The sequence below is a fragment of the Ornithorhynchus anatinus genome, chromosome 10, assembly GCF_004115215.2.
Source record: "Ornithorhynchus anatinus isolate Pmale09 chromosome 10, mOrnAna1.pri.v4, whole genome shotgun sequence".
NCBI classification, from domain to species: domain Eukaryota; kingdom Metazoa; phylum Chordata; class Mammalia; order Monotremata; family Ornithorhynchidae; genus Ornithorhynchus; species Ornithorhynchus anatinus.
Window position 1 is genome coordinate 15,376,436 of NC_041737.1, and position 12,114 is coordinate 15,388,549.

A 12,114-nucleotide genomic window follows, 5' to 3' on the forward strand; every position below is an offset into this window, starting at 1 on the left:
TTACCAGGCAGTTATTTTATTGTTTTACAGAGGAGGTAACTAGGGCACAGAAAAAGTAAATGACCTTTCAGTGGTCTCACAGCAAATGAGTAGTGGAGCTGTGATTAGAACTCAAGTCCTTCTGTCTCCCGGGCCTACGCTCTGTCTACTAGGCCACACTCCTCTAGCTTTGTAACTTGTCTCTGTGTGACCTTGTGTTAAGTCACTTCTGCGCCTCAGTTACTCTTCTGCAAAATGGGGGTTATGACCGTGAACCCCGTTTGGGTCACAGACTTTGTCCACCTGATTATATTATATTCATTCATTCATTCATTCAATAGTATTTATTGAGCGCTTACTATGTGCAGAGCACTGTACTAAGCGCTTGGAATGAACAAGTCGGCCACAGGTAGAGACAGTCCCTGCCGTTAGACGGGCTTACGGTCTAATCGGGGGAGACGGACAGACAAGAACAATACCTCAGCTCTGACACATAGTAAACATTTAACATATGCCATTTAAATTTTTGTTCTTAAAAGCGCTGTACGAGTACTTGATGTGTTGGCTTGACAGGTAGAGAGATTAGAAATTGATTGGAGAAAGCCTGGAAAAGATGTGATTTTAAAACAGATCTTTGCTCGGTAAAAGAGTAAAATTGAATTCAAATTTTTGCTTGCTAACATACGTAAACCTAGTTACAAGTGCTTAGTACAGTGCTCTGCACACAGTAAGCGCTCAATAAATACGATCGAATGGAAGTAAAGATTTCCCATTTCTTTCATTTGGGAATAAATGAGAATCAAAAGTGGTTGCTGAATGTTACGGAGGACGCGCTCTTTGTGAAACTTAAATTTTCTTCCTGCATATAAAAACCAAGAATGGGGAAACAGAAGGAAACAGATAACATATTTGTGTGTCTCTTTTTTTTTCTGGCAGATAACTCCGAAAGAATATCCCTTCAGCTTCATTTAGTTTTAACTTCAAATTCAACATGGGTTCAGTGTCCTAGTCATTTGGAGCTTATGAACCAGTGTAGACATATTAACCTACGTGTGGACCCCAGGGGTTTAAGAGAAGGACTACATTATGCAGAGGTACTGATTTCTCTTAAGTCGGCACCAGTTGCGTAATGAATGTTCTTCATTGCTCTCGTGATAGGTTAGAAAAATCCTGCTCTTTTGACATTTAAATATTTCCGCCTCACATTTGCAATCAACTATTTTACCGGGCAGTTATTTTATATGTAGCTTTTTTCTTGCTAGGAAATGTTGGAATTTGATAACTTTTCTGAATGCATCAAAATCCGGCAGTTTCCAGTATACTGAAACAGAGTCTGGCAGGATATAATATCTTGATGAGATTAGCCAATATATGATTTTATTTGGCCTTCCACCTCTATGCAGATGGCTCATAAATTTCCTTTCACTCCTGAATGGCTCCCTCGTTGCTTGAGTGGATTTAGGAACTGGAAAAGTTGAGAGACTTATAAAACCTTAAATTTGTTTTGCGGATTCTGGGCTTTAAAAAATGCCCAGAAAATTAAAGTATCTAGCGTGGCATTTGATTAAAATTTCTGGTAGTGATTTCTTCTAAAATTTTAACTTTTTATGTTATGTCTTGTTCACTTGGGGTCTGTAAGAATGATTTCCAGTTTGTTAACTATAATAATCATTCTGTATCTGGACTATGTTTTAAAATTTCATTATATTTTCGTAAGTGTTGTGGTATTTCTTTTCCCCCAATAGGTGTGCGGCTATGATTTAGCATCACCCAATGCAGGCCCTTTGTTCAGAATTCCAATTACTGCGGTTGTAGCAGCGAAGTGAGTAACGTCAGAGATTGGTGGAGGTTTTTTTATTATTACGATTTCCTTAAAATGTTACGTGGATTTTTTTTTTCCTGGCTACATTATTAGGAATCGCCCTTAATTTATAATCACTCATTCAGTAAGTGTTATTGAGTGCTTCCTGTGTACAGAGCACTGAAGTAAGCGCTTGGGAGCGTCTAATGCAGTAAAGTCAGTAGACACGATCCTTGCCCACAAAGAGTTGAACAATCCAGTTTAGCCTCGCTCACCGGTAGAGTCAACTTGTAAGGAACGTGCACTCCTCTAGCGTGGGCGGTCCTTTAATTTTGGTGATGAAGAAGCGACGTAGAGAAATGGGCGTCCGTGCATTTTCCTCGTGTATTAGGACAACGGGCAACCAACCAACCGCTCTGTGGCCACTGGAAATTGGAAAAGTCAAAGCAGTGAGGGCAGCGGAAGCGTTTTAAGGAAATGAAAAGTAGGAGTCACTGGCTGAGGCTAAGCCAGTATGACGTTCTGCTATCAGGTTTGGGAAGCAGCTTGGCTTACCGGATAGAACACAGGCCTGGTCGTCAGAAGGTCATGAGTTCCAGTCCTGCCTCTGCCACTCATCTGTTGGGCGACCTTTTGCGAGTCACTTGGTTCCCTCATCTGTAAAATGGGGATTGAGACTGTGAGTCCCATGTGGGACAGGGACTGTGTCCAACCCGATCTGCTTGTGTTCACCCCAGTGTTTAGTACAGTGCCTAGCACACAGTAAGCGGGACCACTATTATTGTTATTACTAATATTAATAAGTGATGCTTCTTTTTGAACAAAAAAGCAGAAGAATGAGAGGAAATAGCTCTAAATACTGCAAACATACAAAAATTTTGTACCTACAATTTGACCAGGACTGTGGGCTCTGCATTGGCCTTTTCAGTCACAGATACTCTTCTAGGTGAATTTCACCTTCAGCGGCTACAAACATTACGTAGAGTAGAAAGAGATAAATAGTAGTCTTTGTGAAGCACTCAGTTAAAATGGGATATCGTTCTTTGAACGTGTCAGTATTTGGTAAAGTGTTGAGTAGAGCCAAGATAGTTGATTTCTATCTTTGATATTTTGGGGAGAGGGTGGAATAGAACTGACTAGGAGCAAAACATTCCCTCTTTAAATGATCCAAAGTAAAATTCCACATAGTCTGTTATCCATGCCTAACCCATCTTGCTGAAAGTAAAATCTTAAAGAGAATCCCCTTTCTTTTTGTTTTAAAGTGATAATTTGCCTTGTGAAACTTTATTCTGTCATATTTAAGGATTCAATGTATTTTAATGATTCACAGAGTAAATGAATCTTCTCACTATGACCTTGTCTTTACTGATGTGCATTTTAAACCCGGTCAAATCCGAAGGCATTTTGTTGAAGTTCCTCAGGGAGCCACGTGGGCTGGTAAGAAAAATGAAATTGTACATTTTTCATGTGTAAAATGCTTTCTTTGTTGCATGACTCTGCTAATTTTGAGATTCAGTTTACTCATGCTGTGTCCATGGGATGCTGATTAATTTTTGTATTTTTATCCTCTTGTACAAATATCCGGAACAGTGGTCTGAAAGTCAGTTAAATTCACAACTCAAAATCAAAGGTGTTGTGCTTTAAAATAAGCCATTCATCTATTTAACGACATGAAAATAGTTGGAAAGTTTTCTCAGTTTATCTGTAATTTAGAATGTCTTCGTGGGACTACATAGAGTTCTCGTGTTTGATTTACTGATGTTGATCATTTCCCTGGCAAATTGTCTTGCTCCTAAACTGCCCAGAATCCAGTCTGGGAGTGAGTAGTGTAGGGAACTTTGTTTCAACTCTCCTCATTAGCAGAATCCTGGGAAGTGCTGGAATACTCAGAAAAAAGGAACAAAATGGGGAAAGAGTTAAGAAGATGCACTGGGGAAGAGTCTGTGTTTGTGCTAATGGAGTTTAGGGCTTCTGGCCATGGTTTTGTTTTTTAAATGGTATTTGTTAGTCACTTGCTACATGCTAAGCCCTGTACTAGGGGAGATGCAAACTAATCAGGTTGGACATAGTGCGTGTCCCACATGGGATTCACAGACTTAATCCCCATTTTACCGAAGAGATAACTGAAACACAGAGAAGTTAACTGACTTGCTCATGATCACACAGAGGTCAAGTGAAGGAGCTGGGATTAGTACACAGGTCTTTCTCACTCCTAGATCCGTGCTCTATCCTTCTCCAAACCAGAAAGATCTTTACTGTATCATGGAAAAAATGCTATAGTCAAAAATGTTTATGACCTAAGCAGCTTGAGAAGAAAAATAATTTATGAGTGAATCATTAGGCATCCTGCAATTTTAGGGTTAAATAATTTCTTTAAAAACAGCCCCAGAATTTAATGATGTCCCATTTTATTTTACTCCAGCTTCACTAATAATAATAATAATAATAATGTTGGTATTTGTTAAGCACTTACTATGTGCAGAGCACTGTTCTAAGCACTGGGGTAGATACAGGGTGATCAGGTTGTCTCACATGAGGCTCACAGTCTTAATCCCCATTTTACAGATGATGTAACTGGGGCACAGAGAAGTGCAGTGACTTGCCCACAGTCACATTGCTGACAAGTGGCAGACCGGGAATTCGAACCCATGACCTCTGACTCCCAAGCCCGGGCTCTTCCCTCTGAGCCATGCTGCTTCTCAACCCAACCACATCCGAAAGGGCTCTGAGTTTTAGGAAAAATAGAATATTTCCTCTGGATTGCATATTTACATATTGTTCTAAAACAGGGCATATAATCTGTGGGGTGGTTTTTTTGCTGCTTTTCTGCTAGAAGACATTTATTCCTCTTAGGTTAGAGTCTTGTTCTTTTTCTCTCATAGCCGTTCTCTCTCTCCTTTCTATTCCAGAGGTCTTTTTATAAAATTTTAATATCTGGCACTTTCAGTCTCTTTCTCCTCCCTTGTCCCTATAAAACAAGCTCTCTTAAAATACTAAGATTGCATTTTCGCAGACTTCACACATGCCCATTACTGTGTAAATGTGCACAACAACATCTTTGGACAGCGGTAGATACGTTGCAGCTTTTTAAAATTTAAAATTAACGTTTTCTTTCACGTAGAAGTTACTGTGTCTTCGTGCTCCTCCGATGTGTCAGCCAAGTTCGTCCTGCATGCGGTGCAACTTGTGAAACAGAGAGCGTATCGAAGTCATGAGTTCTATAAGTTTTCTTCCCTTCCAGAAAGAGGATCTTTGACTGAAGCATTTCCTGTCTTGGTGAGTATATGAAATACTTTGAAGTTCTAGGAAATAAAAAAAGCTGTCTTGAACTGTGGAATGAGCTACTTATTTCAAATTTGTTTGTTTTTTTTTAAATGGTCAGAAACGAAAGAAAAGCTACATCAGACTAGTTTCAGGTTTTTAGGTCGTTCATTTTCCAGGGAAAATATTACTTAATCCATCTAGAGGTGTGTATTTTCTTATTTTAAAAGCTAGCCTGATCATTGGAATATGGGTGAAAATGAATTATATACCGACGTGTGTTTTTCTGTACCATTTACAGTTTAGTCATATCCAAATTGCTTTGATATAATTGCCATAGAGAATTATCTACTCTATACTAGGCAGTATTTATTCTCAGTATTCAAAATTGGAGCACAGTAAACTGATTTCTCTTTCTTTTCCAACTTCACAGAGCCACCAGCTCTGTTTCCTCATGGATATTTTTGGACTCTCCTCTTCAGCCCAAAGTAGCATTCTCTCCCTTGCTCAGAAAAGCTAGCCCTTTTCTGAACTCAATCTTTCACTGATTTCATTTGTTACCAACATCTTCCTCGACAACCAAATCTAAACAATCTATCTTTAGCTCACTTCCACCTGAAGGCCTTAAAATTAATCAACCTTTCTAAATATTTTCTATGCCCAGTCACTACTGCTAGGAATTATTCTCTATCTCCTGTAGTTCCTAATAATTTATACAGTCTATTAATCAAATATTTATTGACCACTTCTGTGCAACGCACTGTACTGAGCACTTGGGAGGATGTCATAGAGTTGGTAGGTAGGATTCCTGCCTTCAAGGAGCTTACCATCTGTGTCATTTTATTGTCCTGCCACTTTTTACTTTTACTGTCCTTTCCCCTAGCCTAATCCTTAGTAAAAGAATCTCTAGACTGAATTACTGTAAACAGCTCGTTAGCCTCCACACATTTGAGCATTTAATTGCAAAATATTCCTCTCCCTTCTACCAGTATGACATAGTTCCTGACCTCAAAAGACCTCAAAAGCTCCCATTAAGCTATCCTTGACCATCTACTTCCTTTCATCTAATCGTCTATTCCGTCCTTTATTTGGTTCCCCTCAAGCTAACTTTCAGAGGACACACTATGCATTTTCATTCTCCAAACTTGTTACCATCTGAAACACTTCTCCCTGTACATGAAGCATCCATGTCCATATTTAGGACCTTCTACAATATCACATCTTTTGCAGAATTTATGTCTAAAATGAAGTGAGCTATTCTTCTCACCAACTCACTGTGAATGCTTTAATTCTTTCTCCATAGTATATTTTTTTCAATCTGTTCTTTTCTTGGACTTGGTCCCAGATTTTCTCTATTATTTTTTTTTTAATTACTTTAAGGGCATTTGTTATGTGCTTACTATGTGTCAAATGTGGGGTAGATACAAATTAATTGGGCCTGATACAGTCCCTGTCCCTCATGGGTCTCAGAGGCTAAAGTAGGAGGGAGATAGGATATTGATTCCCCATTTTGTGGTTGAGGAAACTGAGGCACACAGCAGTGAAGTGACTTGCCAAAGTCTCTAAGCAGGCAAGTGGCTGGGCTGGGATTAGAACCCAGATCCTCTGGCTCCCGAGGCTGTGCTTTATCCACTAGGCCATGCTGCTAAAATATATAAATATATATATATATTTGCACACCTTTATAATTTTCTTATATAGCAGTGTAGGTTTTCTTCTTTATGTTTGGCTGCGTCACTATTGCCAGATAAGATACGATAAGATAATGAATTCCCAAGGTGGACAGGGAAGATGCCTTAAATGTTCTTTGAATTTCTTCTCCTTATAGGTTTGCATTATTTTGTGATCTTTGCAGTGATAACTGTGTACCAGTGTGTTATTTTTTTTAATTGGGAAATAATGTAAAAGAAAAGGATATGATATTTATGCTTTGTATTTTATCCTTTATTTGCAGGGTGGAAAAGCAATAGAATTTTGCATTGCTCGTTGGTGGGCAAGTCTCAGTGATGTCAATATTGATTATACCATTTCCTTCCATGGTATAGTTTGTGCAACTCCTCAGTTAAATATTGTAAGTGCCTACTGTAGTCTATTTTTTTTTCTGTGAACTTTAAGTTCTGCATGAAGATACTTAAGTACATTTTGATAAATATTCACCGTTGTACTTAGGGAAGTCACTGCTCTGGTTTTTGACATGATAAAATTTAAGAAACAGGTAGGCAAGAGTAAAGTTAAAATTTCTGCAAGTATTCCTCTGTAGATAATATTCTGTTTGCGGGAGAATCAACTTTCTTTACTATTTCTTAATGTACTGCTTAGTCCAATAAATATATTGCTAAATTTAGTATATTTTTTTATATATTCCATTCTGTCATAGTATATGATTTCAGGATGTATTTTGGCTAGGACTCTGTTAGGGAAATAGGGAACGTTATCCCGGCATCACGAGTCCGTTTTCGTATAGCCTACCGCGGATTTGGAAAAAATGGTTGTGAGCATCTGCACAACAGGCTGGTACTCCAGCACAAGTTTTCCTTGCAAAAACACAAGCCTTGCAGAGAAATAGAACTGGGTGGATTTAATCAGAGATACCGGCTATATTTTAGGTATATGAGCCTGTGTTCCATTTTAAGGCTAGACACTTGAATAGGTATTTTAAAATACAAAAATTAACTAACTAAACTAAAAAAAAACCTTTACTTTTAGCATGCTTCAGAAGGAATAAACCGTTTTGATGTGCAGTCTTCCTTGAAATACGAAGATCTCGCACCTTGTATAACTCTGAAGAGTTGGGTCCAAACCTTACGGTACCGTCGCTTTTTTTTGGTTTTATTTTTAACTCCATATGTTGTAAATGGTCTGTGTGGTAAGAAATTGCCTCTCGTGCCGTCCTATAAAATGTACTCGACCTTTCGCAAAACAGCTCCCGCAGGCGCATGAACACCGAAGCATCAACACCCACCCAGATATAGATATATAGACTCCATTTCTGTTCCCCCCACCCATCGTATCCTCACTTTCTCACGTAAAGTTGCTCGGGCCTCTTCCCCACAGCTCCGTCACACCCGTTGTGAGCCACACAGACAACCGTTAATTCAAACAGTTCGTTTGCTTTAAGGGAGCATCTTCAGTGAAAATCACCGTTACCTTCTCAACATTCTAAATTATTCTCCACCTTCTGCTCCTGCCAAGGGCGAGCTTTCTCCCAGTGATGGTGGGCAAAAGGGCTGCCCCCCTCTCCTTCAGAGCTCTCTGGAGAATCTCCTGATCTGATTTAGGAGAGACCACGGAGACTCTGGTGCCGAGAGTGAGAACAGACCGGCTAAAAAGAGGACGTGAGAAGGGCATTTCGGTCTCTGGGCTTTGCTGTTGGAAGGTAGAAGGAGTACCGTGGGAGGTGGAGGAAAGCAGAAAAGCCAGTGGAGCCTACGGGGCAAAAACTTAAAGGGAAAAGGCTCAGGGAAGACTTGGCGATGGGTGGGGACTCTGCTACTTTAAGGGTTTGTGTCTCCATAGCAGCAGGAACCAGAGAGGAAGAGGGAGGAGGTGAGGTAGTTTTCTCCCTTGGTCCCCATTTTCACCACAGTCTATCTTCTATGGGAGCCAGGGCCGCGTCAGGGGAGAGACGTACTACTTGGGGAAAGCCCCAATCTCTGTTTTGGTTTGTTTTTGCTTGTTTTTGAAAATCTTCATCATACTGTTTACCTACAGTCCAGTGAGTGCGAAAACAAAACCTTTGGGATCCCGAGATGTCCTGCCAAATAATCGTCAGCTTTATGAAATGATCTTGACATACAACTTTCATCAAGTAGGTCTTTATTTTGTAAAGTCAAATATTTATAGAAGCTTGATTATTTTGAATGTGCACGATTCCCGATGCCCACTTCTCCCTTTATTACATCTATTACTTTTGTCTGAATTCCCCCCTTTTCTTCTTCCCATATTACTCTCTCTACATATTGGGCTGTTTTTGCAGGTCAGATCAATTCTTGAGGGCAGTGACCATGCCTACCAACTCTGTTGAATTGTACTCTCCTAATTGCCTAGCAGAATGTCGTGCACACAGTAAGCACTCAGATTCCATCGATTCATTGGACGCAAGGTCCACAATAGGCCGAACCTCAAAGTAGGGATAGTCACCCTTTTCTTCCTAACGTTGTTTGCCACCACGATACTAGATTTTGGTTGGATCCAGTGGGGCGTCTCTCATACCGTCTCGGGTATGGATGGGTCAGGCATTAATTAACATTTAGGCAAACCCAGTCAAAAGGATGTAACGGTGAGGTGAGGATAAAATAAAGGTCATTGGTCCTTAATAGTCATGTGGAAATGTTATCAGTGGCTTAGGTGCTATGATTATTTGGGCTCCGCTGGGGCAGCTAGTCCAGGGGCCCAGAGGATAGCATTGGCTGTCATTTAGGAATTCAGGCACCCGCAATGCCATGCTTGGGATCTCAACAATGAAAGGAATCTAGTGTGACTCCCAAGAGTGGGCATTAGAACATTTGCAGTAAGTGCTCTCTACCCTCCTCTTCACCTTTTGTTCAGTTTCAATTGTTTTTCTCATCTATCTAATAGAAGGAGAGGGAGTGGTATTTACAGTACAGTATTTACAGTATTTATTGACTGTAACCTCATTATGAGTAAGGAACATGTGTAGTACCTCTGTTGTACTCTCCCAAGTGCGTAGTACAGTGCTCTGCCCAGAATAAGCACTCAGTCAGTGCCACTGGTAAATAGTCCACAGTTCCAGGGGTTGGGCAGGAACCTTCCACTGCAGAAGCTTTACCCAGGATACTACTCCAACATGGAGAATTTTGAAATACTATTAGGGTAGAGACAGAAACTCCAGGTTCTGACCAGTGGGCATCAACAGTTAGCCATTTTACCCTAGTGTCACCAACCCCACCTCTCTCAATTCCACTTCATTTGAATAATCGTTCTGTCTTTGAAATCCTGAGGATCACTAACTTAACATAGTTGGCTGGTAATTGCCATTTTGTGAAACTGTTTATTTTTTCCTTTCTATTAATTCTACCAGGTAAATCCTGACCTAAGTGCCTAGAGCCTAAAATGAAGTTGTGCCGAGTCTAATGAAAATTGAGTGTGCAAGCATAAAAAAATTCAGTGTACTCTGTTCACTGTTTTCTCATTTAGTTTGAGTTTATTAACTTCTGGGCTTGGGGAGAATTCATGAGGGTTTTAGCTTGAGGTGAATGCTTGTTCTTTCCTTGCAGTGTGTCCTAATGGAAAGAACAGAGGTCTGGGAGTCAGAAGATCTGGGTTCTATTCCCAATTCCGCTACTTGCCTGCTGCATGACCTTGGGCCACTCACTTAACTTCTCCACACCTCCGTTCCCTCATGTGTAAAATGGGAATTCAGTGCCTGTTCTCCCTCCTGTTTAGACTGTGAGCCCCATGTGGGCAGGGAAGGTTTCTGATCTGAATATTTTGTGTCTAGCACATAATACCATGCATGGCCACAGTAAGCACTGAACAAATTCCACAATCATTACTATTATTAGAAGTAGTGGGAAGTATCAATACGTTTGAATATATAGTTGTCCTTCTATTCAAAGAAGATACCACTAATGATGTTCACTATGGGTGTGTGTCACCGAAAAGGCCAATGCAGGACTCAGTTATGACCACGTTGTACACATCCAAGGACCCTTTTATTATGCTGATGTTTTTCTTGTCGGATTTGCCTAGAACATTTCCTCCCCGCCCACCACACGCACACACCCGCATTACAAGAAAATCTAGCATTTTAATCTACAGTCGTTTCTCCTTTATTCAACTAAATTATGTCACTTTAATTTCACAAAGTACTATACCAGCCATTCCCATTAAACGTTACTTTTAGTGTTTCTTGAGGACATTTGTATTTCTGTTTTGTAGCCGAAAAGTGGAGAAGTGACGCCAAGTTGCCCGCTGCTGTGTGAACTGTTATATGAATCAGAATTTGATAGTCAACTCTGGATTATATTTGATCACAACAAAAGACAGATGGGATCAGGAGATGCCTATCCTCACCAGGTATATACGGTGCAATGTTTTTTGAAATAAACTGCATGTAGTAATTTCTTGTTTCTATCATACTGTAATTCTGTGTTAAAATTGCTTTATTGTTTACGGTGATACGGGTCTCTCATACACATAGATGACCACACTCTATCAAAAATTACAATTAAAAAAAAATGAGAATCAATTTGAGGTGTGGCTAACTTTGGCTAGGCTCTTTTCCCTATCTTAATTTGGACTTATTCTAATTTCTCTACACATGTCATTGATTTTTAAATTCCTCAGCCTTTCTCTTTTGAATAGTATCATTTTTTGCACCTGGTGGCCTTAAACGTCTCCTACTATGTGTATATTTTTCTCGTACATTAATGTACAAATTGGAATTTTAAAAAATCATTTCATGCTCGTTATGGGCAGGGAATGTGTCTGGCATGTCGTTATATCGTACTTTCCCAAGTGCTTAATATTGTGCCCTGCACACAGTAAGCACTCAATAAATGCGATTGACTGACTGAGAGAGCTATAGTCTCTGTTGGCTTTATTTGATTTGTGCTTTGTGTTGTTTTTCTCCCTGTTCTCCACTTTTACTTGTTAAGGCTCGTGGCTAGAGAAGCTTCTGAGCTGCTCTACTTCCTTGTAAATGTCATCCCCGTTCCCACATTTAGCAGCATAATGTAGTATTTATTACGTGTTGTCTATGTGCAGAACACTATAGTAAGCACTGGGAAAGAATGCACAGGTGGGAATTAGGTGCCGTCCCTGTCCCGCTGGTGAAGGGGGGTTTGTTACGTACACGCTAAATATTTGCTTTTTCTCTTGATAAGCGGGCATGTCAGTTAGGTGGTTATCTTATCCAATACTGAAATGTCAGATTCCCCATTGGTCAATATTTGGGGTGTAGTTTTATGTTTTTAAGTACTTGTCTTCTTCATTGCAGCAGGGCATGGAAACTTCTTATACTTTAAAGGCTGCTAGGTTTAGGTCTGTTTTTACAGTGCTGCCAGAGAGTGAGGACACTCACAGTGTCTGCCCTTGTTCCGTTAGCTTTC

General features: G+C 40.0%; 1 protein-coding gene and 1 long non-coding RNA gene across 4 annotated transcripts in view; one reads left to right on the top strand and one right to left on the bottom strand.

The window, feature by feature from the left end:
- Positions 1–12,114, top strand: part of TPP2 (tripeptidyl peptidase 2) — a 66,049-nt gene that overhangs the window by 32,461 nt on the left and 21,474 nt on the right. For all 3 annotated transcript variants that reach the window (XM_029072967.1, XM_029072968.1, XM_029072969.1), the window contains exons 14-21: positions 916–1,073; positions 1,725–1,801; positions 3,111–3,217; positions 4,902–5,056; positions 6,996–7,112; positions 7,748–7,848; positions 8,753–8,849; positions 10,943–11,080. In XM_029072967.1, the coding sequence (XP_028928800.1) occupies positions 916–1,073; positions 1,725–1,801; positions 3,111–3,217; positions 4,902–5,056; positions 6,996–7,112; positions 7,748–7,848; positions 8,753–8,849; positions 10,943–11,080 (950 nt within the window). The remainder of the gene's footprint in view (positions 1–915; positions 1,074–1,724; positions 1,802–3,110; positions 3,218–4,901; positions 5,057–6,995; positions 7,113–7,747; positions 7,849–8,752; positions 8,850–10,942; positions 11,081–12,114) is intronic.
- Positions 4,854–8,127, bottom strand: LOC114814579. Its single transcript, XR_003762337.1, has 2 exons — positions 8,059–8,127; positions 4,854–5,082 (listed from the first exon to the last, which is right to left on the bottom strand). It is a non-coding gene; the product is annotated as an uncharacterized LOC114814579 (long non-coding RNA).